Raw genomic sequence first — 27967 nt, 5'->3', positions numbered from 1 at the left:
AGTAAACATCAGATGGATCCCATGAAAAATGAAAAAAAAAATCCCAAAGAAATCTGAGGGAGCATAAAAATGATTAAGGTCTTTGACATTACAGAAAATGCAGACAGAAGGCATTGTTTAATAAATTACCATAGAAAGACCACAGGAAATACAGCAACACAGGTTAAAATACTTTTTAATTGTTTATTATAAAATACATCTTTACACATGAAGGCACTTCAAAACTGTTACAAACTTTTCATACAAGCTATTGTTTTAGCTGTTAAACAAGTCCAAATATATTTTTTATCATCACCTATAAAGGTGAAAAAATCTGAACTGCATCCAGTTGTTGTACATTCATTTTTCTAATGAAAAAACACTACACTTAATGACAACAAATAAGGACTTTAGCACCATCAGTTTTGTAGTTTCAGAGAATACAGTAACAATGTGGTGAGCAGATACGTAAGAAGAGATCTGCACATGATGCTAATTAAAACCAAATCAACTCAACTCTGGTCTTACAATATTGCTGAAAGACTTATGCTGTTACACCTGATCAGATGTTTCCCATCCAGAAAGGCTGCAATCCTCCACGCAAATAAAGCAGACCCTACTGAAAGCTAAATGAAGATTTCCCATTTCTCCCACAACAGAGGAGGCTTTTAGGGAGTGGGGTACATACATTGAATGGTTATAGTTGTAACAGCACTGATGAGCAGATCAAGGCAGAAAGGCTGTTTCTCTTGCACTTTTTATCTCAAGATGTGAAGAAAAATATTAAAAATTGAATAAAATTACAGGAACTGAACACAAGAATCTACATAAAACCTAGTCCACTGCGTGGCCATTTCCTCATACTGCAGCTCTCTACGGTCAAACCTTTCAGAAATAAGCACCTTTTTTGGAAAGTAAAAAAAAAAAATCAAATATTTAAGCAATTAATAATTCAAAAACAAATTACAGAGTTTGTAAACTTTCTACTCACTGCTGAGTAGGGTCCCTGCACACATACACTTTTAGATACTTTTTTCCTCCATCACTGCTGGCCAGATTCATTAGCTGAAACTGCTTGAAATCATTGCAGTATTCTTCCCTGGAACTGTGGTACAGCAGATCTTGCAGCATATACTAAACAAACCAAACAATGAAGTAAACAGAGTTCCTTAAACAAGTCCTATGTAATTGTTCAATATTTTTTTTTCAGTTCAATATACATATGAACTGAAAAATACAGTGCTGAGAAGTTTCTCTATGGCTCTAAACTTAAATGCAGTTACAAAATAAGATCAAGCTACTGATTTACAGTAACGAATAAACCTTGACTTTTCTCCATTTTGGTAAAATAAACCCTACTAAATCCTCAGTGTTAAAAACTCAGTTACAAGAATTGGATGCTGGAATTTACAGATTTCCAATGAATCCAAGCCTTTAATAGCTATAAAAACCCCATATATACAAACACGCCTTATCTGATGGGCTTACATTCAGTGTAGATACTACACAAGAGGCTAAGATCTTCAGGAAAAAAATAAAATGAAGAGGTACAATTGTTAAATTAACTTGTGCATTTGAACAGCTGTAAGATGGACAAAGCCCCAGCTGTTTTTCAACCGTAACCAGCTTGTACTTCTTCATGGGTAGGCTGCAAAGCATATGAACAGCTTCTACGGCAGAGCTGCTATCAGGCTTCCAACTGGAAAGAAGCAGCTCCCATGGCAGCACTCCCTGGCTCAAGAGAAAGGTAATTCAGACTCACTGAACCGTATCTCAGTGCTTTATCAGATGTCAGGTGTCCAATTTAAGTCACTGCTATTTGGTTTTTTTTTATTATTGCCTTTGTTATTGCAAAAGCTGTCTGATCCACATCATAACATACACATTTACTGAAGTTCTGATAGGAGATGGAGCACAGCACAAATCATAGCTCAAAACAGCTCAGCTCTTCTTGAGGCTAAACGATCAACTTGTTCTCCACTCCAGTTACTCCACAGTAAAATAATGCATAAAAATTTGACATTCTTTTAAAATAAGGCACTTTTAAAGTTTCTTCCCCAAATACCAAAAGCTTGAGGAAATTTAACTGACTTCACTCATTTCCTTCTCATTCTTATTCAAAAAATAAACCCAATATTACTAGAAGCTGAGTTACACTCAGAACTCACAATGCTCTAAATTAGGCTCGAGAACATCCAATATGGCTTTCTACAGATCACTCTTTTGCTAAAACAGCTCAAATAGAGTAACTTATAGCACAGTGTGGCCTTTGGGAATGAAGATGATCACCACCTCTCATTATCTGGTGTCTACTACTTAACCCTCGCTTTTTGCATCCTGTGGAAGTCAGGTGAAAGTTCAATGTTAAAGAAACTTGGCAGTGTCTGTATACAACAGCAAGAAATAAATAGCGCAACAGCTGTATCCAACCCTACAGCTTTTAGACCCCACAGAAAACAGACAGTCTTAATGATTTGCTCTTTCACTGACAACATCCTGGAGACGTTTAAGTAGAACGTCATCATTTTCCTGGCAGAGTCGCTTTGTAGGTGATTCAGTGTCACTATCAATTGTTATTGCTCGCTTCTTACTCCTGTGTTCACCTTGTTTTATCATATTGTTGATGTCCTTCAAACTCTACGATCAAGATAAAAAAAAAAGAAGTCACGAGTTACTACAAATCCATTTCAAACTTGCTCTGGTTTTCAATTACCTGAGAAGAAAAAGTTATTCCAAACCTCTTTGCTGAGCAAGTGATGGATTCTACATAAAGAATTCTACCCTTCACTGCAAACTGAGAGACTAGTTCAATGAAACCTCACTGCATTAGAACATGTCCTAATTAGGAGATTAACCCTCTCATGCTTTCTACCTTTGAAGGGCTCCCATTAAATTTATACAGTAGTGCAGTTCGAGGTGTCAAGCAGGCACCGTTCTTGTGAGGCGAAACATAAACTGAGTGCTGCTGAGAGATCCGTCGAGGAGACACTGGCTGTTGCTTAATGTTGGGGAATGGAGACAAGGGAGGGGCTTCCATCTGCAAGAGAGGACAAATTTGGATAGGAGCTGAATCAGAAGATATTTCAGAGCAGTAACTTCACAGAAGGAAACATTAATACACTTCCAGATCTTCTTTAGAAGATTTTATCCCACAACAGTTAAACAGATCAAGTATCTACCAAACAACAGAACAAATATATTTTCCAGATGTGTTACACAGATGCTCCACAGGCATTTGAACAAATGGGCGTTGCATCGATATAAAGAAGCTGAAACCTTGGTTGTAAACTGAACTGCATCTGCATTTGTGCCCTTGAAAGGCTTTTAAAGCAAGTCCCCATACCATTACCTACAACTACTTGACTTCTGTAACCACACCAGGTGGCTAACAGAACAAAATTATTGACACACGTTTAACCATCAGGAAAAAACAACTCTGTATCTGATTATTAGAGTAGAATTCCAAAATACTTTACTTACTATGTGATCCTGGTTTGTGATATCGTACTTCAGTGCAAATGATTTTACTCTTCCTACATAGACTGCATTGTAAAATTTAATAAGATCTCCTCTCTCCTCTGTTCCCGACTCACTGGAGTTCTCTGCTGCAGATCGTCCTGAGGAACTGCCAGTTTTCACAGATGAGTCTAATAATAAGAGAGCGCTTCAGATTTCAGAAACATAGCATCAGCAAACTGGGCGCTTCAGATTCAAACCTATAATGTCCAACTGACAAGAACTTGTCCATAAATTGACTAGTTAATGAGATGAATTAAAGAAATGTGCTTCAGACAGGAGCAGGGTGTGCTGTTGATGGTTATAAGCATTAGGAGGAGCGACAAATCGCTGCTAGCAGGCTAGTGGATTATGGCTAAAAAGGCCAACATAAATCTTTATTCCAAACTTGGAAATAGCTGTAGCAAAAAATTGTAGCACAATTGACCCCTCTTCCCATGCTTATTTTGGGCAGTGGTACAAAGCCACTTGGTGCTCTTAAAACTAAGTTTTAAGCAGTCTGACAACTCCTAGCTTTTAGCTTCTGTGAAAGTTTCTAGTGATCGGCTAGCGAAGAATAGCTTCATACTCGACTCATGTCTGCTGCAAGGAAGCCATGGCATCATTTGCTCAGACATATTATGAAACGGCTGTTCAGTGGAAAAAGCTGCAGCCACACAGCAAGTATATTTCTGTTAATGTTCCCTCTCCCCTAATTAAGCCGGACTACTACTGAATACAACCTTCTATGTTTCATCCTCCGTACTGCTTACTGCCAAGCAAAATAGGGCAACACAGAATAAAACCTCTTGCAATCAGTGCACTACAAGACAAACATCAAAAGCTTCAGCTGATACGCAGAAGTGTAACTGCCTAGTGTGTCTGCCTTGTGCCACAACACAAGCATATGTTCCTGTAAGCTAGTGTTAAAAGAGCAGGATTAACACTAGATAAAGGAGATACGAGTCTATTAACTGAAGAAAAAGTCTGGCAGCAAAAGCAACAGAAGAACTTTGTAACAAAGTACATTTGTTTGACAAAACACAAAAACTCCAGATGCTCTACAACATCCAAGAACTGTGGAGCTACTAGACAGGATGCTGAACCTACAGGAGATCAGCACTTCCCTGGAACCTGGTGGAATCCTCAAAAGGCATTTAAAAATGGCTCTACTAATTCAAACAGTTGAATCCCACCCACAGTGGGAATTTACCATACGGAACAGTCTTCTAAATTTCTGTGTGTGTCCTGACTGCAGATCTGCTCTGCTCATGGGTTCATATATGGGCTTGTGATCTCTCAGTTTCCTGACACATCATTAAAGCTGCACAATTTTCATGCTTTTCTCAAATACTACTCTTGTCCCTATCCCTTTTCTCCTCTAACCCAGAGCAAACAAAGTATCAACTATTTAAAAGAAACCTGAATATAAGAAAATGGTGCTCTTAGCAAGTCACCGTTTTATTTTCTGAAACAAGTTCTCCCTATTTAAGCCTTCAGGATAGGTGATATTACAAAAAAAACCCAAACAAAACCCTGTCAATTTTCCAGGTACTGTTCATCTTTCTTTGTTAACCAGTATTGCTGTCCAAGAAGAACTACACTGTCACTGACACTAAGGAAACACCTCAACCTCAAGCAATCAAATTTAAGGAAACAAAATTAAACATTTTTTTTAACTAGGAAGCATATTTTCCATATCTAACACACAGGAGGACTACTGACAACATGGTTTCTTTTTCAACAATGCATTTGTTTTTCTTTAATGCATTTAAAACTGTAAAACTTGCTTCACTTCTCCTTATTACTTGACAGTTCAGTTCTTTAAAAGCCCATAAGTACCTTTTCAAAAACTGCAGATTACTTTGCTGTACCTACCTTCTGTCATTTCCACATCTTGGTTTGCGTTTTTGTCCAATAGGACATCGGCAGAAATATTTCTCAACAAAACACTCCTATAAACCTACCAGAGAAAAAACACTCTTGTCAAGGAAAACAAGGAAGTCAAAAGACTAGATGAAATCCATTTGAATAAGAATGAATATAACACTAAAGAGGATTTGACTTTTCCCCTTATCAGTATAAACATTTGAAAAGCCACCTCTACCTAAGATTTATAAAAAGGAAAGGCAATACTATTTACTCACATGGCTGTTTGCTTGTGGCTGATTTCTGTAACTTTTCATTATGTCCTGAAAAGTTCTTTCCTCTTTGGTTACCTGGAAAAGAAAAGGCTATTGAAGACCAAGTGCAAGCAGCAAGGTCGGGCTGCTCAGGTCCAGTCTATTCAATTAGCTTCCCTCTATACAGCTTTTTCGCGAGTATTACTATGAATACATAATTTAAAAACTTAGTTCCAGTGAGGAGAATATGAAAAACCAAGCTTTTTTCTTGTTCAGGCATTCCTTGTTTCTTAGCTATGAAAGCCTTTTATGCTTATGACACTTAGGAATTATTCCTTTTCCAACTTTTCTTCTAGTGATACTAAAAATTAAAGAAGGGAAATATTAAGTCAAAAATGTATTTGTAAATTTGAGAACTGGACGCCTTAACTTTTCTAAACAGAAAGTAAGGAAATCCTGAACAAAACACTAGGCAGGTATATACACACATGCAATTTCAGCCTTCGTTCGTACTTCAAAATAGTTCATTTGTTAAAAGACTTTGTTTTTTAGCTATGCATCTGTGATTTTAATAGCGGATGAGCAACAACTTTTGTAGCAGGAGCCAGGAGAGAATGAATATATCAAGGTCTCTGGCTAAATTGTCAGGTCTCACACTGCACTGGAGACAGCACTCAGAAGACTGCATTTAAAAAAAATAACTGACAAACTACATGATAAAATACAGAGCACTGACTACTCAATGGTTTTCCTTTTCTACAGCTATCAGTATTGACGTCAAATGAGCCTAAGCTATGCTACAGTTAAGAGCACAGGTAGTCACTATTTGAACATCAGTTTCCCTCCACAGATAGTGCTCCTCTTCATTTGTCTTCTTCAAGAAGAAAAGGTAATCCATCCCCAGTGTTTTAGAGGAGCCTGGGCTTAGTTTCACTTTCCTGAATTTGTGGCTGAATCAGACTTGACCGCCATTGTAACCATCAGCTCTCAATTTTGAGTCAAACCAATATTCCAGTTTCATAATCCAACTTAACTCCTTAAATTAATGCTGGCAAACTGAATAATAAACGAAGAAGTACGAGTAACAGGCAACCGGCTCAATTCCTCAACCTGAATCTTCAAAAGCTAAGAGGATTTTTGTGGAATAGAAACTTTCCATCCATACATAAGGTTGTGAGCTCCTGCAGATTTTTGCATAATTCTGTAACTGTAACGGCTTTTTTAGTTCAGATTACATAGATCATGAAGATGACAAACAGGGTAGAAAACACAAATATGGGCCTGACCAGTGCTCATTGTGAATGCGCTCAGGAAAAGAAGAAAAATCCTCTCAACCAACTTGCTGGTTGATGGGAACTTTTAAGATTATGCAAAACAAGGAAGAAATATACTGGGACGTCATCCACTTCTTGGAAGGGCTTTTCGCTTGCCTCCAGTAATACGACATGAATAAAGCAATCAAACTGTAAACTGTGAACACAATTTACATTTTCAATTAACATAAAACTCCCTGACTTCCTTAAAACTACAGATTACCTTTGCCATGATATAAAAGGCACAGAGGAGGAGCTGGTCCAAATGTCTGTCCTTCATTAGATCAGCACAATGAACCAATGTGAATTCAAAGCATGTCCATATCTTCCTGCGCAAATCATTGGAAACATCCAATTTTAAGCACAGATCACGCAAGCGCACACTTGCCAGATGATAAACCTGGAAGAATAAGACACACAGTAAAGTCAAGCCAGACAAGCTTAACCTAGTCTGCAAAAATGAAAGTCCTTAAAGTAGAGCTGTTCTATATTTGAATAGTTCATTTCTGCAAAGTTTCCCCCCTCTGCCCAAGACAATGTCTTCAAAGACTAAGTTGTCAACTCTGTTCAAGTGTCAGATCTCTAATGCTTATAGGAAATCTGCTTAAAAACATTACGACTATAGCTTCTATACCATATCACTCACTCATTATAATGGAACACTTCCAGCAAGCACAAAGAAGGGACATACTTTAATGATGATTAAGTATAATCTTAGATTAGCAAGATGCCAGATTTTTTTTTTCTTTTTGATTACCAAAAATCTGTCTCAAAACCTGAAATAACTATCAAGTGCAACATTAGCCTTCTTCCATTTATTTCAGAAGTTTTCACTTCATGGATAGTAATTAGGCACATTATATTGGAAAGCAGAAAGTTAATTTGATTTTCACTTGCTTTACTGAACAGGAACAAGAAAGGAAAAGTAGGGAAAAACTATCATTTTGAATATGATGATCACTGTAAATAGAAGGTCAAAATTTAAAGACAAATTTAAGCAAAGATTTTAGTTCTCCTTCATAACTAAGAGGAATATGTTGCCTACCACATGGTTTGTCAAATACATGGCTACAGCTGAAGTATTCCCTGACAGAGTAAAGCTTCTAAAATGCAGTCTGAGTTCATGCCTGGCAGCTGGCTAACCAATTCTTAGTTCATTCTCAGAAACAGACAGACTGTCACTACCAAAATGAAAGAACCAATAGTTCAGACACAGGATGTGGCTTACAAGTGTTTCCAGGAATTAGTTTCTGTATTAAGATTTACCTTAAGGATTGTTCAATGTAGAATTCTCTAGGTTTACAATAAAGATACCTTAAAAGAGGAAAACCACTGAAAATAACTTCTCTAGTAAGAAAATAAACAGCAAAAGAATTCTTCTAATATTTTTGAGAGATTGATTTAGGAATATGTTCTTTGCACGTGTTTAGGCAAGTTACCCCGCCTCCTCCAAAGACCCCTCACACACTCCACGCTAGAAATGAAAGCAACTAGAAACAAGTAATCTGAAGTTTCTCTGAAGCACACCCAGTTCTTAACTTATCCCCTAAATCCTTCGTTATTTCAAGAAGTTCCTTCTTTCTAGAAATTTTTAGATAGTGTGTTACTCATCATTGCTTTCTGAGGCCCCATACCAGCAAGATCAGCACTACTGGGTAGACCTCAGAAAATAATCCCATTTCTGGTATGTCTAACCCTTGCAAATGCGGTAGGCAGTAAAAATAGACAAGAGAAGTAAAACTACCAGTATTTCTTAGGTAGTTACTTATAGAAGCTGCTAATTAAAAGAAAAAAAAAAAACAACAAACCATCTCATGGGGAGGGGAAGAGGGGGAAACTGGATTCTCTGCAACACTTGACAACATCTTTTCCCTTCTCCTCCCAGGTATATAAGAACTGCTCATGCCAAAGGAAAGGTACGTGAAGACTGACGGTAACGAAAACTGTACAAAGAGGCAAGTTTCAGCATGGCCATGAACAGAAGTGAAGCATGACTCCCTAATAAAAACACTTACCTTTCTGTAAAACAGGGCCAAGGATCCTGTTTTCTTTGGTTTGCTTGCTGATGACAGATGCACTTCTTGTACTTGATTCACCTGAGAGTGGCAGGGAGCCTGAGCCTCCATTTTACACGGCTGACCTAAATTCATCGAAATGGGTATCAGTGTGATTCCACCCATTTCATTTGCAATACCTGGAAATGATATATGCATCCAGAAATAAACCATTTGCTCTCCTCATGCTGCAGAGTTAAATTGCAAATCATAAATTCATTCACAAACATCGCATACTAAAGACATCTCATCCTTCTGTACTGGATGCTAAAAAGGCTCTTTGTCCCTCAGAGACTTCAGAAATGATTAAAAATTACATTTCTGGTAATGCTTAAAGGAAGAACATGAATGTGAACGATCATTTCTAAAACTATCTGAAAGCACAAAGTTTACAAGAAATCACAATTTCTGTAGGCAGTGTTCCACTCTTTTGGGGGAAGTGGGCACTCCCTTTCTTTTTTTTTTGTATTATTATGCAAACCTGACAGCACATTGTATACAGTCCTCATTAATTTCCTCAGTAGTCAAATTCTCTTGCTGAAAATCTCCTTAAACATGAAAAGTGGAGATTTTTTACTTTTCATCTTTATCTATAGACCCAGTTTCAAAATTAAAAAAGGCTATAAAACTAATTTCTTATTTATCATTTTCAGAAATATTCAAGCATCACTCAACTTCAACAAAACAAAAATCCCCCACTATTTTGCTAATGTTACTATGCAGCCCTAATCCAGAAGCCTTTTAAGAAAGGCTTAATATGCAGAAATTCCAGAGCCTTTTAAGATTATAATAGAACAAAGTTAAGACAAACAGTAGTAAATCATTATTGGAGCTGAGAACCAAAGCATTGCTTAATCAGTGGTGAGATGTAACTGGAAGAAGCAAGAACTCCACAACTTTGTTCGCAAGGAGGAATCCTCAGGATGCTCATCAGATATCAAATGTCTCCATGGAAGGAGACGTCAGTATAAACTTAACCTTTTTTTTTTTTTTTGATAAAGTGATACATGTTCTTTTAAAAAAGAAAAAGCGATACATGTTCGCTCTAAGCACATCTTAAGAAGCTGCATTTATTTGCTTAAGAAGCAAAACATCTGGTAGAGAAGAAAAATGGGAAGAATTCATACCATGCAGTGGGATAGTAACCTTCTGTCCAGTTTTTCCTGGTGCTGTAGCTGTTGTCATGGTCAGTACTGTTTGGCCAGGAGAAACCGATACATTTTCAGCAGCAATACTTGACGCTGGAGCAATTGTCAACTTAGTTCCTTCAGTTAAAATTTTTTCCATCTGCATTTCTTTGGGGCTGTCATCTCCAAAGAGCCTTCTCTTAGCACTTCCAGCTGTAGGAGAACTGTAGCGCTCATGAACAGAGATTGGTGACAATGGCTGCATGTCTAGTATGCAAAGGAGGGGGGGGGGAAATAACCACCTTAAGTGGAGCAGCTTAATAGGAATACTTCTCCACAGGAGAGAAAAAGGCTAACCTTCAAACTACAAAACCAGAGTACAAGAAAACACTTCTAGTTAAGAACTAATCTCACAGTTCACTGTTCTTAGGCGATATGAACAAGACCTGTAGACTAACTGTCTCCTTATATTTTTCAGTCATCCCAGACAGCTCAGTTTCACAATCAGGTACCACGTGGAAGACAAGAGTAACCAAGCTAATTTCAGAGACCAAGGAACATGCATGATTACAGATACTTAGAATCATAGAGTCATTTAGGTTGGAAAAGACCTTCAAGATCACCGAGTCCAACCATCAACCATGCCCACTAAACCATGTCCTGAAGTACCCCATCTACTTGCATTTTGAATATCTCCAGGGATGGTGACTCAACCACTTCCCTGGGCAGCCCATTCCAATTTTTGACAACCCTCTCAGTAAAAAATTTTTTCCTAATATCTAACCTAAATCTCCCTTGCCTCAACTTGAGGCCATTTCCTCTTGTCCTATCTCCAGCCACCTGACAGAAGAGACCAACACCCACCTCACTACAACTGCTCCAGTCTGCTTAGCAGATTAGTAATATTTGCAAGTGCTATTCCTCTGAACACATTCCTTTACAGGAACACTGACCACATTCCCTGGATATGCTGTCTTCTGCATGTTCTGGCTTTTAAACTCTCTCTAAACTAACCCCTGTCAGAAGCCTCCACCCTCATCCACCCCTGGTTCCTCTCAGGCTTTTCTGTTGCTTTCAAATATTTGCTCCAATAGCAAGGCTGAAGTACACAATACTAATTTACAGGCTTCTGTTCCTCTGGCTTTTTGCATTTCTGTTGAAGTCTGCTAGCCACTTACGAGGACACCAATGACACCAGTTTCCCATTTCCCACCAAGCAGAAACCTGGATAACTGGCCAAGTAAGACTGATTGGAGACCTTACTTCTAACTCTGCCAGGATGGTTTTCTTAGTACCAGGGGGAAATAAACATTTCCAATCCCCACCATTTTCCATTTGAAGTTAGGAGGAGGGTTTGGTACCAGATTCTTATATACAAGATGAAATCTCACACAGCCCTACCCATATATGACACCATCTCCAAGTTGCTTTCCCTTCCACCAAACAACTAACCATGACATCTACAGCAACTGCTTATACATCTCTTTCCTAATGAGTATTTAAAAAACAGTTTTGTAATGCAATTTGCCATACAAACACAAAAGGAGACAACATCACAACACCAATCAGTCCATAGTGCACCAGCAAGAACCTATGGACTACTGTTTGGGATACAACAAAAGCAGCAGTTCCTAACTAGGGAAGTACGAAAAAGCAACAGAAGTGCTGCCACTGCCTCTTCACTTTCACTTGCAAGAGACAGTTCTGTGTGATACCTAGGAACCTGCAAAGAGCTAGGCAGTTCTTCAGAGGGAAGAATACTGCAGACAAAGTACTGTCCTCCCCTCCTGAAAAAAAAAAGTTCTGTAGGAAGGGGGAATAAATGCAGCTCTGGCATTCCATTTGAAAAGTCACTAAAATCCCATCAAACTCGCTGAGAACAACAACAGCAGCAAAAAAAAATAACCCACTGGAAAAAGCTGAACAGCAAAGGACAATAAGCCATCAGATGACAACCCACCTGAGAGTGAGGTAACCCTTGCATCATAACAGCAGCAAAACCTGCTCCAGTTCAGAACTGAAGCTTTATCACCAATGTCTGCTGCCAGTAAGACACAGGAATCTAGACTTTCCCTTGATCAAATAAGATGCTTCACAATTCTGAACGCTTAATTCAGATTCAAGATTGCTTTTTGCAATTATAACTAAGTCTAAACCTCCTCTCCCCAAATTCACACATTCAAATCTTATCAGAAACCTTGAACATACCCCGTCTTAAACTCCCACCAAGATCTGTCCGAACCTCTTTTACTCGAGGATGAATTATAGGAGATATCGGCATCATAGGCAAATGCCCAAGCCCACTTCCTCCATTGCTTGCTTCGAAATTACTGGGAAATATTACCTGAGAAAGAAGAAATGTCAGTGTAAGATAACAAATAAATTTCCCTTCTTTGTGCCAATCTATTAATAGAAGTTTTTCTGCAGCAATTGTCTCATTTCAACAGGTTTTAGTATAAAACAACAGTAAGAAAAAGAACATAAATTTCCTAATAAAAGGAAAACAGGTAACATACTTCTTCACAGGTTGGGACCTTGTTTTCTGAGGCCTGGAGAGCGTTCCAGAGTGCTGAGTCCCGAGTCCAGGCGAGACTCTCGAGAATTTGTTCCTCAATGCTATTGAGGTGCTTCACCATGTCTCTGGAAAGTCCGTCCTCAGACCGAATCAGTACTTCAATTACCTAATGGTAACAAGACACAAGCACAAGAGCAAAGTCATATCACTCATGCTTAACACTATCATTTGTTTCAGGATCCTGTTCAAAATGTCTCTTCAACATAGAAAGCTCCAGCCTCCTTCTTGCATCTTAATCTTCCCTGACCCTCTTCTGATACCTCTTTTTTTAACCCCCTTTCCCAATGGCAATCCAGGAGTTAGAAGTAGACAGCAGATGTCCCATCAATGCAGAACAACCCACTCCCAGGGGTTTTTTTACAGCTTTCTCTCACCATTGCTAAGCATGTACAGAATGAAAGTACTAAGCACACACAGTGCTCATCCAGCATGTGCAGCATACCTAGGAAGATATAAGCAGGTACATTCGCTTAGGATGGTTAAATGAGAGGCCCAGCATTTAAGCTTTTCTTCCTTTCAAACAAGCACCCCATAATGAAAAACTGTTTTAAAGTTTCATTTAAGAAAAGATTAGAACCCTTAACATGTACAAATCAGGGTTGAAAAGAGATGAAAGGGCCCTTGAAATACCATACTCCATCCCTATGCTCCAATGCAAGATCAATTTTATTTATGTTATTTCTGACAGAGGAACATTCAGCCTGTTTTTCTAAAGCTCCAGAGATGGAAATGCCATAAAACTTCCCTGGAGGACTTACTGGTGTGTTTACTTATTTATACTACAGAAGCTAAGCGCGCAAAGAACAAAGATACAAATGGCACAAATGGAATAATAAATCTTGGTTCTCTCCTGTGAAGTCTTTGTGATGGCAATTTTTTTCAAGTAAGAGTGCTGCAAGAATGTACACTGAACAGCAAAGAAAATTAAAATCAAACATAAATCTCTTCCACAAAGTTGGATCTGCACCAGTGCATCTGGTATTGATGTAGGCTACCAAAAGCCACAGCAATATTGACAGATTTGTTTCAGTTTCACTACTGCTGTACATCTGAGGATTAAAGAAGGGAGAACAGAATATAAAACAGCTTTCCCAAAGGGTACAATTTTTTTGGTTGTTATCATCTAAACAGAACTACTTCTGATTTATTCAGGACTAACTGCAGTAAGCTGTTAGGTATCTAGTAAAAATAGGAGGCACACAGATAGATGACAAAAGCATCAAACAAGTCAAAGAACAGAAATGACATTGGAGGCAGGGGGGAATGAGGTTAAAATTGCTTTAAATTTCAGCTTCAACTCCGGCATTACACATTCCAGGTAATACACTTAAGGACAGACAGAATTTAGAATAGGCATATTACACATTAACATCAGTCCTACTCCTTGATTACCTAGGAAGGAAGAGCATCATCCTCTAAGACTGTCAATCCAGCAACGTACCATTTTTAATACAGATCTAGTCCTAAGACAGTATTTATTTACCTTATAGAAATAGAATGGCCTGAGGTCAAGAACTTCAATGATCCAGGGAAAGGTACGAGGTGAGCTATATGCAAAAAGCACGATCTCCAAGCAGCATGCCATGAGCGAGCGGTGAAAGACATCTTGTTCCAAGAGAGCCTGAAAAGATTACAGAAAACGTCAATAATCTGAAGTTTGGGAAATGAAGTTTGAATTTTGTGGCACTAATACTACATAGCTTATTGCTGGAGAGAAGAGCTACTGCTTTTTTCTACCTTCCACAGCCTCCTCTTTTTACAGGGAAGTTTAGAATGATAAAGACTAGAATTAGACTAACAGTGCCAAAACCATCACATTTTTCAGACTATGGCCAAATGAATTGGCCTCCTTATTGTGAATCACAAAGCAGAGCAAATGCACTGCTGTCTAACATGAAGTACTGATATTAATTGGATGAAGAAGAGAAAAAAAGTTATCTGTCCATAAAGTCATGATGCTAGAAGGCAACACAAATCAAGATGGTTAGTTATGCCAGAATTATACCATTTTAACAGCAGAAAAAACTACATTAGGGACCTCCCATATATTTCCCCCTCAACAATATAGACAGACTGCTTTACTGCAGACTGTTCTATTATGGAACTGTCTGAAGATAACCCCCTGGGCTTCTGCTTTGCCCTTGTCTCTGCGGAGAGAGTCTTCTCCTTTTTTGCCAGTTCTTTACTTACAGTCAGATCCTTCCCATGTAGTCTTCGTGTTTCTTGCACCATTACAGTCTCCAAGATTTTATAGTACAAGATCTCTGCCAGTTTTAATCTGTTTACAGCAAAATCTGAAATTTAAAACCAACAGAGATAAGCCCAATGCCGTGTATGTATAGACTCTGCAAATCAAAAAAGTATGTTCAGAGATCAAGAACAGCACAACATTCTAGAAATGTTTTAAAGGATTATGTATTTTAATATTGCTGGTGATGTAATTTTGCAGACAGGTGCAATAATAATTTTCCTATTTGTATTCTGTTTCCTTTAAATTTTAAATCTAAGATGACTGAAAGTTTACAATTTTTATTAAGAGCTGCTATAGTTTCAATGCTTTCTCAGTTATCCCATTTTGAACTACAACCTTGGTTTTACTCTGTAATAAAGTTTTATTCCTTACAGTGTTCTGTTTGACAGCAACAGTTTTCTGTCTGGATATGTTCTGGGTTAAAAACAGCTCCACTGTATTAAATACTTAGATGATAGTATATGTATGCACTTCACTTGCCCTGGTTTAATATTTTGAAACACGCCATGCATTTCACATCCATACCTATATGAGATCCTGGCTGTTCATCTGTTGACTGAGTGTAGCTGCGACAGAACATCTCACCTATTTCTTTCACTCTGCTCATAATGCTTCCCATAGGGCTGCGTGCACAAGACCTGAAGCAGAACACAAAGAGAAAGCCTTGTTTGTATAAATAAATATCCAGTTTCAAAAAAAACTCAAGAAAAAACAAACAAAAAAATACCACCCAAATAAAAAGAAGAGAAGCTAGTTATACCAAGCTTTCCTCATCAGACAATAACCTGTTGTGATGGGTTAACCCTGGCTGGACGCGAGGTGCCCACCAAAGCCATTCAATCACTCCCCCTCCTCAGCTGGACAGGGGAGAGAAAATATAACAAAGAGCTTGTGTGTCAAGATAAGGACAGGAGAGATCACTCACCAATTACCATCACGGGCAAAACAGACTCAGGTCAGGGAAAATTAACTCATTTTATTACAAATCAACCAGAGCAGGGTAATGAGAAATAAAACCAAATGTCAGAACACCTTCCCTCCACCCCTCCCTTCTTCCCAGGCACAACTTCACTCCCGGATTCTCTACCAAGACCCCCAGTGACACAGGGGCATGGGGATGGGGTTTATGGTCATTTCATCACACATTATTTTCTGCCGCTCCATCCTCCTCAGGGGGAGGACTCATCACACTCTTCCCCTGCTCCAGCATGGGGTCCCACCCACGGGAGACAGTCCTCCACGAACTTCTCCAATGTGGGTCCTTTCCATGGGCTGCAGTTCTTCATGAACTGCTCCAGCATAGGTCCTTTCCACGGGCTGCAGTTCTTCATGAACTGCTCCAGCATGGGTCCTTTCCACGGCATGCAGTCCTTCAGGAGCACACTGCTCCAGCGTGGGTCCCCCATGGGGTCACAAGTCCTGCCAGAAAACCTGCTCCGTGGGCTCCTCTCTCCACAGATCCGCAGGTCCTGCCAGGAGCCTGCTCCAGTGCGAGGTTCCCACGGGGTCACAGCCTCCTTCGGGAACCCATCTGCTCCGGCGTGGGGTCCTCCACGGGCTGCAGGTGGATGGATATCTGCTCCACCGTGGACCTCCCTGGACTGCAGGGGGACAGCCTGCCTCACCAGGGTCTTCACCAGGGGCTGCAGGGGAATCTCTGCTCCGGCACCTGGAGCATCTCCTCCCCCTCCTTCTTCACTGACCTGGGGGTCTGCAGGGTTGTTTCTCTTACATGTTCTCACTCCTCTCTCCGGCTGCCATTTTCCATCTGTCCTAACTTTTTTTTCCTTCTTAAAATGTTATCACAGAGGCGTTACCATTATTGCTGATTGGCTTGGCCTTGGCCGGCGGTGGGTCCGTCTTAGAGCTGGCTGGTATGGGATCTCTTGAACGCAGGGGAAGCTTCCAGCAGCTTCTTACAGAAGCCACCCCTGTAACCCCCCCCCCTCCCCCCGCTACCAAAACCTTGCCACAAAAACCCAATACACCTGTATTACCACAGAGAACAGAGGAAAACATAAACCATACAGAAATATTGTTTCCTTTTTTCCTTTCCTAAGAGAGTTAAGAGAGGCTATGTAGATTTTGGAACAAATGCAGGAGAAAGCAAGAGCTACAGTAGCACACTCAGGAGAAAAACCTATCTGCTAGGAGCAAGGTAGTAGGAAGGATGCTACAACAGACAACCAAACACATCCACGAGACCACACAAACCAGGCGCAGTTTGAAGGAGTATAGGAAAGCTTTCAAAGTGAAGAGTAAGCTTCTTTCCAAAAATACCTGATTTACTAGCAAGGCAGAGAGGAACTGACAAACTCCACACAGTCACTATCATAAAAAGGGGCCAGAGAACCTCTCTGTCTGGAGATGCTCTTTCTGAACGCTTCCAGATTTTCCAGCAATTCTGTATTAGAGGACAGTGGCTTGTGACTAGTGTCAAATTAAGACACTAAACTATTTTGAAAAGCTAGCATTGAAATAAACTAAGGTTTCATTGAACAAAGCCTTCTAATTAACTTCAAAGTTATATTTCCAAGGAATGTTAATTTGAAAGAGAAAATATTCAAAAGCATAGAATATTACACATAGTCCAAAACACAGTTCTTTCCATTTCTCCTAATCAGACAGTACATATCCTAGTGCTTGCTGAACTCATATCCAAGATGAGCAAAGTACTCAAAACATTTCTTGTCAGAGGTTTACTCAATTCTTTTCCCGGTTTTAATATTTACACCTCTCTTGACAGACTGGTTTATTACTTGAACAAACATATTTTTCATTAGAGATTGCAGACACACTAATGCTTTAATTGTGTAATATAAATAATATCAAACAGTCCTTACAAAAACACAATCAAAGAAACATTCAAAACAGAAATACATCTTGCTGAGCATTTGTAAACTTCTAAGAACAAGCACTAGCAAAACTTTCAAAATATACGTAACTCCAAAGATGAGAACTAAATGTAGTATTTTTCACCTATTTATGAAGGTTGCTTTATAAAAACCATTACTTTTGCACTTCAGCTGTTAAGTGCTAATACTAAACATCCATTCTGATTAATAAAAAAAAATCCAGATACCTTACACCCTAATACCGCAAGGGCTTAATTTGCATGGATGTTAGGCAAACACCCAACAGCTTTACACATATTTACTATTAAATTATTGCTTTTTATGAGCTATGAAGCCACACTAATCTACCTTTTACTGAAACTATTTTGTTTATACTCATCTGCTTATGTACCAACATTTTCATGTGCATTTCACTACAGCCAGCATGCAGTTATGCATTCAGGAGCCAAAAATACATGTTGATCTATATAACTGGGACTCTGTCCTAGAAATGGTGATCATGAAAGCCTGGGGTTGTGTTCAGTAGTCACTTATTATGATTTCCCAGTATCATACAGCAGCTGTAGGGGCTGAGCAAGAGGCTCTTGACTAGGAATGCTCTAACTCCTGCTGTGACGCCTGCCCTAGGACAGACATCACGGCTCAGGGAGGAAACCAATAAGCTGAAGCATGCTTAGGGAGCGACCACCAGAACAACTAGAGAAGTGGAAAACATTGCTGCTGCTATACAAGACATCAAATAATTAGGGTCACTGCTAGGCTTATATATATGCTATAAAGTTAGATTAAGATATCCTGAAGTAGTATGATGAAGAAATGGGGAGCCTTCAGGCTGCTTTTAGTCATATCTTCACAACTCTTTAAGGCAAAGATTATAGCTTGTTGACTCTAACGATTCCCTCCTCCGCCAAAACCTCTGCCAACATAGCTACCAGATCTTTTAATTGAGCCATACTTGTTTAAAAATTAAAACAAACAAACAAGTATTTGGCTTTCAAGCAGACAAACAGCTAAATTAACATTAGCAAAAACTGAAGCTACATTAATACAATGGTGGCAACAAGTCGGCAGGGGTGGTGGTGTGTGTGGGTGGGTGTGTGTGTGTGTACAGCTATCCTTCTCCAGAAGATGAGATCATCTAGAAAACAGAAGATCTTTCAACTAGAAATAACACAGAAACATGGACAAAAATATTCTGCACCAAACAAAAAAAGTCAAATCTGAGCAAGAAAGTAGTCACAAGCATGACCAGATGAGTTTCCGTTTGTATGAGAGCAGCTGCAGTGGACGTACTTACTCAAAAATAGTTATCAGTTGTTCACTTGGTGCGTTTTTCAATCCAGCCACAATGCTCTGCAACCGGCTCACACTTTGTGTTGCTGAAGCAACAGGTGTGATGACAGCTTCCTTTTCTCGTAGGTATCTCCTTCCAGTCAGTGGAGTTGAAGGAGCAAATGACCTTTTCTGTCAGACAGAGAAAAATAATAAATAAGATCAGTCAACAGAACTGTTTCAAAAACCTTTCAAGTGAGCATCTCCTGCAAAATCGCTCCAAAGATCAAAATGACACCACTAGTACGCTATCTGAAGGCTGCCATCAAACCTGTCATTTCAAAACTGACTACAAATTAGTTAAAGTTTTCTCAGAACTCCATAAATACAAAATACAACAAATCTTCAGGTGGACTAAAATTAACTCAAAGGTTTTTTAAAAATAAAGTATAGGAAAATGAGACTTTAAATCTTAAAACCTGTTAATTTTTAAGCTCACTTGAACACTGAAAAATACAGGGCAAGAAAGAGAAAGTGTATGCTTCCACTCACTGGGTGACACAAGGAGTATGTGGCAGAGCTGCCTAGGAGAGGGTCAGAGGCAAACATTCTTTGCGAAATGCTGTCCTGGTGGACTTAGAGCCTCCCTTATTCAAAGAATGATGTAGAACTAAGCAGAAGGAGCTGTATCAACTGCACTTACCTATTTGTATCCTGCTTTCTGGCAGTGATGCAATAACGTATTTGGTTCTGTATTATTAGAACATACTACATTTTGAAGACACAAGGCAAATAATGAGGAAAGGTTAAGCCTGCAGTCAGTATGCATAAGTAGCAACAAGGACATTATTATACTACAGAAACTGAAGTTCAAAAATCAATAAACTCACTCCAAATCCCTGTCTTTAATTTGCCTGAATATGAAATACACTTGTATTTGGGAGAAAAAGCTAAGCCATATAATTAATTCACACCAGTACTAGTATCTTGTAATAAGTACTCTTATTTTTTAACTGACATGTAAATCAAACAGCATGTAGTTCTTTCACACAGCCAGCACCATTTTTCCACCCTTATCCAAGTTTAAAAAGTAATCAATCAAGTGTTTTCCCACATGCCAACTTCATTAAATACATTTTACATTCTTAAACATAGTGAAACATTAACTCTGTTTACAGGTTACTTTTTGTAATGAAGAATTAGACTTTGGTGGGTTTTATGTCTTGAATGTTATTTTCCATAGAAGAGTACACAGTTGACTTTTCCTGTCCTAAAAAAGGAATTATTGGGAAAACAAATAAATTAATCCAGGACAAAGGTTTCATGGTATTCTTGTGGGGTATAAATGAATTTTGAACAAAATGGTAAGACCTATATATTTAGGTCTCATTGATTTTTCTTGGACAAAAAACAGACTACACACATGAAAGTGCTCTCATCCTGTTTAAGGAATAGTTATTTACTAAATTCCACAGGAAAGAAGACATCACCATTTCTCCTTAGCAAGACAGCATCCACTGAAGCCTGCAAATGGCATTCATCATCTTCCTCTCAGGAAGAAGCTGAAGAAATTCAAAGTCACCTCAGTGATTTAAATAGCGTACAAGGATGGAAACACTTGAAGGAGTACTTTAAGCAAGATCAACATGTTAAATGAATCACCTTTTCAAAATGCTGCTGAAGATGACACTCCACATGAGCTCTTGCTGCTGTTTTCCCTACTGGCATGTCTGCAGGAAATTTCCGAGGAGTGCCAATTTCTTCTTCAGCATCAGCTCCTAGGAAAACTCTCTCATCAAAGTCACCCACTGTCAGAACATACTCTTCATACTCTTTATTCAGCGCTTTGCTGAAAGAGAAGCCCAGGTTTTATATCAAAGGTTAAACTGCTGAAGAAATAAAAAAGGTGTCAGTGGAGCTAAGGTACAAAACTGAACCCAACATGTGTTCAAAATGTTTAATACTTTCAGCAGCAGTGCTGCTTGTAAACAAAACTTCACTACCCCAAAGAACCTGCCTGCAGTCATCCCTGCCTTCCTTCATACTTAAAACCTCACCTGTTCCCTCGATGACCTGCTGCAGGGACCACTCTTCCTCCTAACTTACCACAAACATTTGGCTCTCAGTAAGAGGAGGAAAAAACAACTTTAATTCTTTCCCAGTTGCAAATAAAACAGTTTGGAAGTACTCAGCTGATTGGTGATTAAATCTTTTATACGTGGAGCACATTAATGGTAGTTGCATTACACCAGCTACATTTGATTTCCACTTTTGCCACTTGGTAGCCTGTAATTTTCATAATGGTACAGAGGAAGGGAAATTTAAGAGCTATCTGCCTGGATTCAATTTCTAAAATCACCACTGACATATGATACCAAACAAATCTTTCATTTTCTTTATTCCAGCTAACCCAGCTGTGAAAGAGGAATGTCTAATCTCACAAAGGTTGCAAAGTTTTAAACTTACACTTGGGAAGCAGAATTAAACTTTTGCATAAAAATCAGAAACAGCTCACATCAATAAATCCTGCCTGCACATTCTTCGTGATACGTGAATGCTATACAAAATACCTTTTGCCTGCAAAGTGTCTTAGCAATTCAAGCTACCACTTAAGCATGTATATTAATGAATCATAGCAATGTATTCATGATGCAAGTGATTCTGTGATCCCACAGGAATTTGACTGTATCATAGTTTCACCCTCCCCAGGTCTTTTAGAAAAAGTAAAGGTCTATGAATAGATTGGACAAGGAAACAAGAGACACTTCCATGTTTCCTTTAGATGTCAAGCTACTTTTACAAAAGAACAGGGACTACTGCATCATTCCACATGACAGTATTATTAAATACTATTAATTTTTAAGTATAAATACTAAGAGAAGTTCAAATGGATCACACCATTTTACATCTAAACTTGAGTGTTATTTACATTGTTAAAACAAATGAATCTTCGCTCAAAATTCTCAAAGCAAACCAACAAGTTACAAACTCGACTTGCAAAAACAAATCATTAGGTATTTTTGGAAACAGCAAAAAAACCCCTTAAGGGATCTAGAACAAAGCAGCTGCTGCTCATATTTTGCATTTAAATTAGCTTTCAGAAGTGAAATTAAAAAGTTTCTGAAACAACTATACTTGCTTCCCACAGAAACGCTCTACCTCTTTTTTGTGGCTTTGCAATTGTTGCTGCTTCTTCTTTTGAGTACTTTTGTTGCATTCACAGATTTATACACTCACCTGGAGACTGATAAATGAATCCAAACACTTACCTACTCAGGTGTAATATTTGAGGCGTATATAGAAACACATCCATGAACTTCAGAGTCAAGGTTGTGATTTGCATCAGATTACTCAAAGGTTACAGGTTAAAGCACCATAAAACCTGACATTAAGGAAGAAACTCTGCAGCTGACCCCCTGATATTTGACACATCTCAGATCCAGAAAGCATTTCAGCCAGATAGCAGCTTTGATTGTCAAATAATTAAAAAACATTAGTTATGGTAAGATAAAGGAACAGGAAAACCTGAGATTTAGCATTCAAAGGCCTGTATTTTAGAAACGAAACCAAACCCCATGATTAAGAACATAAGCTGTAACTTACTTATTTTCTGTAAAATTGCAAAGATCCAACAGACATTCTCCTTTTAAGATCTAAGAATAAAAAGCAGAAATATCTTACATAATAAAATCAAAACTGTTCCAGCTCTAACAGTGTGAGGGCATGATGGTTTTAGCCAAAATGGAAATGAGATTTAGGAGCATAACTAGACTTTTTTTTGCCTAGACCAAAAGGACTACAATGCCATTAGCAAGACAAACAGATGAGGACAAAGCCCAATTCTATCCAAGCCCTAGATAAACTCACTCTTCAGAAACAAGAGGGACTGACCTGATGAACAACTACACAGAAACTTCCAGAGAGCTTGGAAAAGATTTCCAGGATCAAAACCAGACAGGACAATTTGTACACCTGCAACCTCAACCTCTTCCTTCCAAAGCATTTTGCTCAACTCCAAGACAAGCAGTAGCACCCACGCTATCATGACAGTTATCCCATAAAATTATTTCACAATGAGATTACTTTTTTGCCTGAAGAAAACATTATCATCCACAACTCAGTTTTACACTGCCAGGAAAGGAAAGCAAAGATTCTCCACTGACATAAAAAGTCAAAACACAGGGGACCTTACAGCACACATCATTATAAGTGAGAGTAAATTCTGTTCTTGCTAAAATATATACAAAGAAAACCTAACCCAGCTCAAGTTCTTTTCCCTGTTAGTATACTTTACTGCAGAACCTGCAGGATTTAAATGGTCTCCCAATCATTCATCTGAGCACTACCATGCATTCTTAAAACTATGAAGATGTACCTTCCTATCAAATAGTTTTGAAATGTATGGCTTAAAGTAGTGTTCCTTTATTCCTTTTGCTTCTACTAAAAGCCCATCATGCAGCTCACATAGTGTGGCAATGATGCAAGGAGGATCTTCAGAGGCTTTGATCTCTGTCACGTGGAAGTCCACTGGCAAGCCTGAGAACAAGGAGGGGGGAGAAAGACAACCAACCTTCAACTTCATTTAAAAAGAAACAAGAGAACAAAGCATATTTGATTTTAAATAATCTGTCCCCACCGTACCTTTAAATGATGGATTTAGCAATTCTCTTCTATTTGGACACAAAAGGGCATTTGCAAAAATCAGGTCCAAGCAGCACAGAAGCAAATGATAGGAATTTACTAAATCATCTCCAATCATACGGAAATTACCTTTAAAAGACAGCATATCATGTCAAGCAACACAAAAGAAGTTCATAGCTCAGGATGCATACAAACCATGCAGCTAAAAAAGGCAAGCCTACCCTTAGTGTACACAAAGAGAGTCCAGCAGAAGTTGAAGAGATCTTTAACACTGCACGGCACCCGCCTATCAATGAAAAAAACAAGGGAGAAGTCAGTCTTCAGTTCCAGAAAGCTGAAGCTTGTTTTACAGTGAGAATTTCATTCCATTTGCTTGCTCACAGTAACAGTCAGAGCCGTTGTCTGCCTTAATTTCACACGAAGGCACTATCTCAGCTACATGTCTTTACTTCAGCTTTCACTGACGGTCTCCTACCTCGCTCCACAGAGCATTTGGCACAGCATCCCCGACCTTCTGACCCCTTTTTGAGCCAATGACTGCCTTTGGTCTGTGACTCCAGACATGCTATTTTGCTGGTGTCACATCTCTAACGGAATCCTCCCTCAGCTCTAGGCAGTGAGATGCCAAGGGCTACAAAAATTCCAGTGACAGTTTTTCTTAAATATTTTACTACAGCATCAGTCATCCCTTCAAAATATGCAACTACAGTTTGTATTACAGCTCATCTGCTGAATCGCGTTTGGAGTAGAGATCATCCAAAACCATGGAGCTGGACAACCAGGGAAGACATTATTCAAGACAGCCCACACAGATGCTAAAGCTGCAGTTACACTAATGAATGCTGCTCCCATGAAAGAACATTAACAGAGCACACCAACAAAACTTCTCCCAATATGCAGCGATGCCCACAAAGTGATGCCCTGCCATAAGTAAAGAGCTGTAGCAGCAGAAGTATCCTTTCTACCTGCAGATGTGGAGCTATATCCCTCCTCACATCCAGAGGACACACATGAGCTGGCAAAAATATCTCACACAGACTCAGCTCAGCTCCGTCATCATTAAGGTTACACTCTTGCTATAAAGCTATCACAGAGACGGCTGCACAGTTGGCAGGGAATACAGACAAGCTCCTTTAATTAAGGCAGAACTTCTGTGTGTGTCTGGAAGACGATACCACCAGTTACTAAGTTTGTCATAAAAATGAGTGCATCAGCTGTAACTTTCTTCCATTTGCATGTTAGCACTCATATGGCAATCACGTTAAAATCCCGTAACACGTAGGTCACTGTGGATGTAATGCTGCTTTGTACAGAGGGATTATGTCACGATAGCAACTACCTCAGCCAGTACTTTGCCAAGGCAAAATATTCCCAAGCTACTTAAGCTATTTCTGCTAAACGTTTTAAGTGTCGGTCTTGCTGTATCTCAAGTTAATCCATCTCACTGTACCTCTCCCCACCACACAGACATTCTCACTATGGGCCAGTTTCTGCATGTTACAGTGAACTGCGTCAACAGCCACCGGATGCAAAGCTCTGCCAATGCAAGCTGTACCCCACCAAGATTAGGGGTGTTTCTGTATTCATTGCATTTCAGAATCAAGGCCACAAAGAGGCCCAATCACTTCAGAAATTTATGTAACTTTTAAAAGCACAAATAATGATCTTAATTTTCATTAATCTCTATTACGTATAGCCCTTTCCAGGGAAAAGTCACATTAAATCTCAGAAATACCTCTGTTTCCTGCTTCGCTGTGGTTTAGAAGTTTCTTCATAAGGGTTTTGAAATATATCCAAAAATATTGGTTCAAACTTTTTGAAAATCACAGTTGACACTTCAAAATTTCTCTCCAGCCTCTCCACTCGCTCTCGGAATTCCTGTGGTAGATTTGACATGTCCATCCACTTCTTCATTTTGCTAAAAAACTGAATTAAACTTTAAAGAAAAAAGAAAAGTCTGCTTTATTTTGAGCTTTAACTAACTTCCTGTATTCTGAACTTTTTAAAAAGCCAAAATGCAACAGATTTACTCCTTAACGACTAATGTGATTAATATATAGGTTGACCATTTATTTTGATAGACTCCCAAACAGTATATATTGTAAGCTTTTTGCCTTGTATCACTTTGGTTTTTCTCTTTGACTCTCCCTGAGGCACAGGCACAGAACCACTGATTTTATTTAAAGGCTGTCCGCATAACTGTGTCAGCTAGGGGAGGGGTAGAAGTGAAAGAGCAGGCACAGCTCTGCAGGTGTAGAGGGGGAGGCAACAAAACCACAAACAAGAGTCTGTGCCTGTCGAAGTTACCTACACAAAACCCCGTTAGCTGTAGGTGCAATTACACTGGCAAACCCCGCTCTGGCAGTTCAGCTGAGGACACGTCTTTAAGTGGAAGGAGAAACACTCCGAGTTCTGTCATCTCAGGTCAGAGCTACAGTGGCAAGTGCAGGTGCCTGCCAGAAAGCCCCGGCAGTACATGAATATTTACGTGGTGGCGGAGTTCTGTGTCGGCAGAACGCTGCGCTCGGCCGTTGGCACTACGTCTAGCAATTTAGCCTGAATCCCAAGTCAGACACGAGTCTTATCTGGCCTGCGAGCAGAGCGTTCAGGGGTCCTGTCTGCATTTCAATTAGTTACAAAAAGAAAAAGAAACAATTGGCGTGGGTGGAACAATCGCTGGTCTGACGTGGTTGGTTTTTCAAAGGCTGGAAGCGGCAAATTATGCAAACTTGCATCTTATTTCCATTTTTAGCAAAAGAGAGCTTATTGCTTTCACACGATTACCTCGGGACGTGTGTTTGGCAGCGCTCGGAGCCATGAGGAAGGGAGCGGGTCCCTGCACGGGTGGCCTTACCCGGGCAGCGCGTGAACCGGCGCCGCAGCGGAGCAGCCGGCAATTCATCAGCCACGGCGATTAATTAACCAGCCGCGCGGGCAAGTTCACCTGAGCCTGGCGGAGCGCAGGATCCTGGTCAGCGACACGCCGTTCCCCTCCATCAGGCCGCTCCCCACGGTGGGCACCAGGCTCTTGCGGCAGGCGACGTAGAGGGCGCAGGCCAGCCAGTGCAGCGCCTCGCCCTGCCGGGGCACGGGAAGCGGCGAGCTGCGGGGGGCGGCGGGGGCCCGGGGCCGCCGGCGGGGCCCGGGGCCGCCCCGCCCCGCCCGTGCACGCACGCTGACGCGGGCGGACGCACGCGCGGGCGGGCAGCGCTGGCTGCGGGCGGAGGCCGCCCCGGGCGCGGGCGGGCCCCCTCACCCCGGCCGCCCCCCGGGGCCGCAGCCCGCCGCGCTCCGCCCCGACAGGGCCAGGGCCCGGGCCAGGGCCCCCTCACCTCCAGGCTGTAGGTGCCCCGCAGCGCCGTGAAGTCGCGCAGCGCCTCGGCGGCGCTGGCCGCGTCCAGGTTGAGCTCCTGGCAGAGCCGCTCGATGGCGGCGCCGGGCTCGGCGGGCGGCGGCTCCCGGCGGGACATGGCGGGCCGGGCCCGGCCCTGCCGCTCCGCGCGCCAAAACGCCGCCGCCGGAAGGGGAGCGGCACCTTCCGGCGCGAGCGCGCGGGGCAGGGGGCGGGGCGGGGCAGGGCAGGGCGGGGGGAGCGGCCACGCGTGGGCGCGTGGCGCTGTGGGGTTGCGCGCGGGGTGGGTGCCCGTAAAGACACGGGGCGTGCCGGGTTGCACGCACACGGGCGCGTGTGCGCACACTCGCCCGCGTGGGGTGGCGCCGCGCAGGCACCCTCCGGCACACGCGTCCGTAGGCGGGGCAGGGGGGCAGTGCCGCACGCTGCTTGCGGGTATCGGTGGCTGCCTCCCCATGCACGCTCCTGGCAAGCCCGGTCCACGGGAGCGGCTCTCCCTCCCCCACCATCCCGCAGCCCCGTGGAACGTGGCTGGGTGGGGCAGCTCCCCGGCTGCCGCCGGCCTTCGGTCGGTCGGTCGGTCGGTCGGCTGCACAGGGGTCCTCCTTTGCCCCCACCCCACGGGCCTTTGCAGTCGTTGCCATGGCGGGATGACCCCGCGTCCAAATGCTGGGCTAGCTCCGTCGGGTGCTGACAGGGTGAGTCGTGCTCGTCTGTCACTGGTGGCGCGGGCCCCCTTCTGTTCTGCTCACACTGGATGTTCAGAGGCATTCCAAGATGGCCGGCTCTGTTGAGTCAGGCTCAGCCTGCTGGTGTAATGCTGATGGCTGGAGCACCTCTAAAAGCGCCGTTTGCTGGGAGCGCCGTGCGGGCACCGGCCGTCCCTGTGGGCAGGGGCAGCTTCTGTAACCCCAGAAGGGGTTTGCATGA

The 27967-nt window shown here is 41.1% G+C and overlaps 1 protein-coding gene across 3 annotated transcripts; it reads right to left on the bottom strand.

Moving 5' to 3' along the window:
* Window positions 1-158: 158 nt before the first annotated feature.
* On the bottom strand, window positions 159-27214 carry RBL1 (RB transcriptional corepressor like 1). Of its 3 annotated transcripts, none has more exons than XM_075057966.1 (22): window positions 27018-27214; window positions 26630-26763; window positions 25421-25621; window positions 23907-23971; window positions 23686-23814; window positions 23420-23580; window positions 22648-22697; window positions 20707-20893; window positions 19070-19236; window positions 15443-15555; window positions 14857-14960; window positions 14150-14287; window positions 12608-12772; window positions 12300-12435; window positions 10092-10358; window positions 8926-9104; window positions 7134-7310; window positions 5622-5693; window positions 5353-5437; window positions 3460-3626; window positions 2852-3016; window positions 159-2616 (listed from the first exon to the last, which is right to left on the bottom strand). In XM_075057966.1, exons 1-22 carry the CDS (start codon window positions 27153-27155, stop codon window positions 2446-2448), a joined length of 3171 nt encoding a protein of 1056 aa, XP_074914067.1. In that variant the 5' UTR covers window positions 27156-27214; the 3' UTR covers window positions 159-2445. The 3 variants fall into 3 exon arrangements, with proteins under 3 accessions (XP_074914067.1, XP_074914075.1, XP_074914080.1); XM_075057974.1 differs by having other exon boundaries at window positions 8926-9050; XM_075057979.1 differs by having other exon boundaries at window positions 10092-10304.
* Window positions 27215-27967: the final 753 nt, after the last annotated feature.

This window comes from Buteo buteo, chromosome 2 (assembly GCF_964188355.1).
Source record: "Buteo buteo chromosome 2, bButBut1.hap1.1, whole genome shotgun sequence".
Classification (NCBI taxonomy): Eukaryota; Metazoa; Chordata; class Aves; order Accipitriformes; family Accipitridae; genus Buteo; species Buteo buteo.
Note: the sequence above shows the minus strand (reverse complement) of the source record. Positions and strands in the feature narration are given on the sequence as shown.

Excerpts from the sequence above, each read along its gene's own strand:
- RBL1 (XM_075057966.1), bottom strand. The coding sequence starts at position 27,155 with ATGTCCCGCCGGGAGCCGCCGCCCGCCGAGCCCGGCGCCGCCATCGAG. Across the intron at positions 23,815-23,906 it reads TCTCTTTGTGTACACTAAGG|GTAATTTCCGTATGATTGGA; the intron begins GTAGGCTTGCCT and ends TGTCTTTTAAAG. Across the intron at positions 3,017-3,459 it reads TCACAAACCAGGATCACATA|ATGGAAGCCCCTCCCTTGTC; the intron begins GTAAGTAAAGTA and ends CCTCTCTTGCAG.